The 1,727-nt window shown below is 37.6% G+C and overlaps 1 protein-coding gene across 1 annotated transcript; it reads left to right on the plus strand.

The window, feature by feature from the left end:
• Positions 1–259: 259 nt before the first annotated feature.
• LOC141649503 (uncharacterized) lies at positions 260–1,288 on the plus strand. The gene has a single exon (XM_074458191.1). The coding sequence runs from the start codon at positions 260–262 to the stop codon at positions 1,286–1,288; it is 1,029 nt and encodes a 342-aa protein (XP_074314292.1).
• The last annotated feature ends 439 nt before the right edge of the window (positions 1,289–1,727 follow it).

Genomic DNA, 1,727 nt, shown 5'->3' on the forward strand with positions numbered 1-1,727 from the left:
CATTTATACATCCTAATGCATATGATTCTACCAACTAATATGCCAAATAATCTAAATGCAAGTCCTAAATTCACATTGTTTATACCGCATCAATCAAAATAAAGCCACATAGTCATTAACATAAAGAGGAAAAAGGAGATTGGAAAGATCATACCATGTGGTCTTCAATATCCTCATGTCTCGGATGTGGCATAGTCGATCAATGTGAACAAGGATAGACAAACATAATATATACAAGACTACACTACAAAAGAAAAAAATGGTGACAAAAATACGTAGCCTGGGAGCAAAGAAGTTATCTTATGCAGGAAGAGTGGTTCTAATAAACTCAGTACTTAACACTCTTTACAATTATTGGGCTGCCATGTTCATTATCCCAAAGAGTGTGATCAAAAGAGTAGAGGCTATCTGCAGGAATTTTTTATGGAGTAGCTCATCTGAGTACCACAGGGTTCCTTTGGTTGGCTGGGATAGAGTAACATTGCCAAAGGAAGAAGGAGGTCTAAGAATTAAAAAAGCAGAGCTGTGGAATGTTGCATCAGTGGGGAAATTGGTGAACTGGTTATATATAAAGCCTGATAGGCTTTGGATCAAATGGGTGGCTAATGTGTACTTAAAGGGAGCTGAATGGCATGATTATACTCCTGGAAATGACACCCCCTGGATCTGGAAGAGCATCTGCAAGGTGAAGGAAAGGATTAAAAGTGGCTTTCATGATAATCTTTGGGTCTCTTCGACCAAAGGATACTCTATCAGTAATGGATATGAATGGTTGATGGGTCAGCATCCCAAAACTGCCTGGTCTACTCTTGTTTGGAATAATTGGAACATCCCAAAACATTCTATAGTTGCTTGGATGATTATGCAAGATGGACTAAATTTGAGAACCAAGCTACATGCTATTGGTTTGTGCCCTGATGATGAATGCATTTTATGTGGGGAACAGCCTGAGACTAGTGATCATCTCTTCTCAGAGTGCAGGTTCACTAGTAAGGTTAAGGATAGAATTGCAGAATGGATAGGTAAGCCAATGCCTGATCCCAATGCATTACTAGCTGCAAACAGGAACAGACTGCAATGGAAGGCCTCTGCGTGTGTTCAAGTAGCATTTTGGTATACCATTTGGTTTCAGAGAAACAGTACGAGACATCAGTTGTGTGTTCAGAGACCTGACATTGTAGCACAGCAACTGAAGCAGCTTATTCAGAGGAGAGTTCGTAGCAAAATGGCTAATCTAGGAAGCAATGGTGCCATTGATTGGCAGGCAAGCATAGGATTTATATGTTAGAATGTCTTAGCTGAGATTCGAACATTGTCCTTGTATGTATGACTGTTTTTTGATATATTAATATACTCACATTTCACCTAAAAAAAAAAAGACTACACTACAAAAGAAATGAACTTGTTTTTGGATTTTTAATTTTTCAATATTTTTGGACTTTTCCGAAATTTTTTGATTTTTTTGGATTTTTGAATAAAAGTCAAGTTAGAATTTCCCATCCCCATAATAGTATGGGCATTGTCCTCAATGGCCAATATGATAGGAAATTATGCAAGTATGATGCATGATTTCTAAACTAAATGTAAGCTATACTAAGCTACACTACATGATGCATGGGTTTTTGTTATGGCAGAGAGTGTAATTTAGATTACCTCCCGTTGCGTATGCATGTACTTCCCCAAACCAAAATAGACATTATTTCTAATGTCTTAAATTTCGGGGTAGT

This window comes from Silene latifolia, chromosome 3 (genome assembly GCF_048544455.1).
Source record: "Silene latifolia isolate original U9 population chromosome 3, ASM4854445v1, whole genome shotgun sequence".
Taxonomy (NCBI): Eukaryota; Viridiplantae; Streptophyta; class Magnoliopsida; order Caryophyllales; family Caryophyllaceae; genus Silene; species Silene latifolia.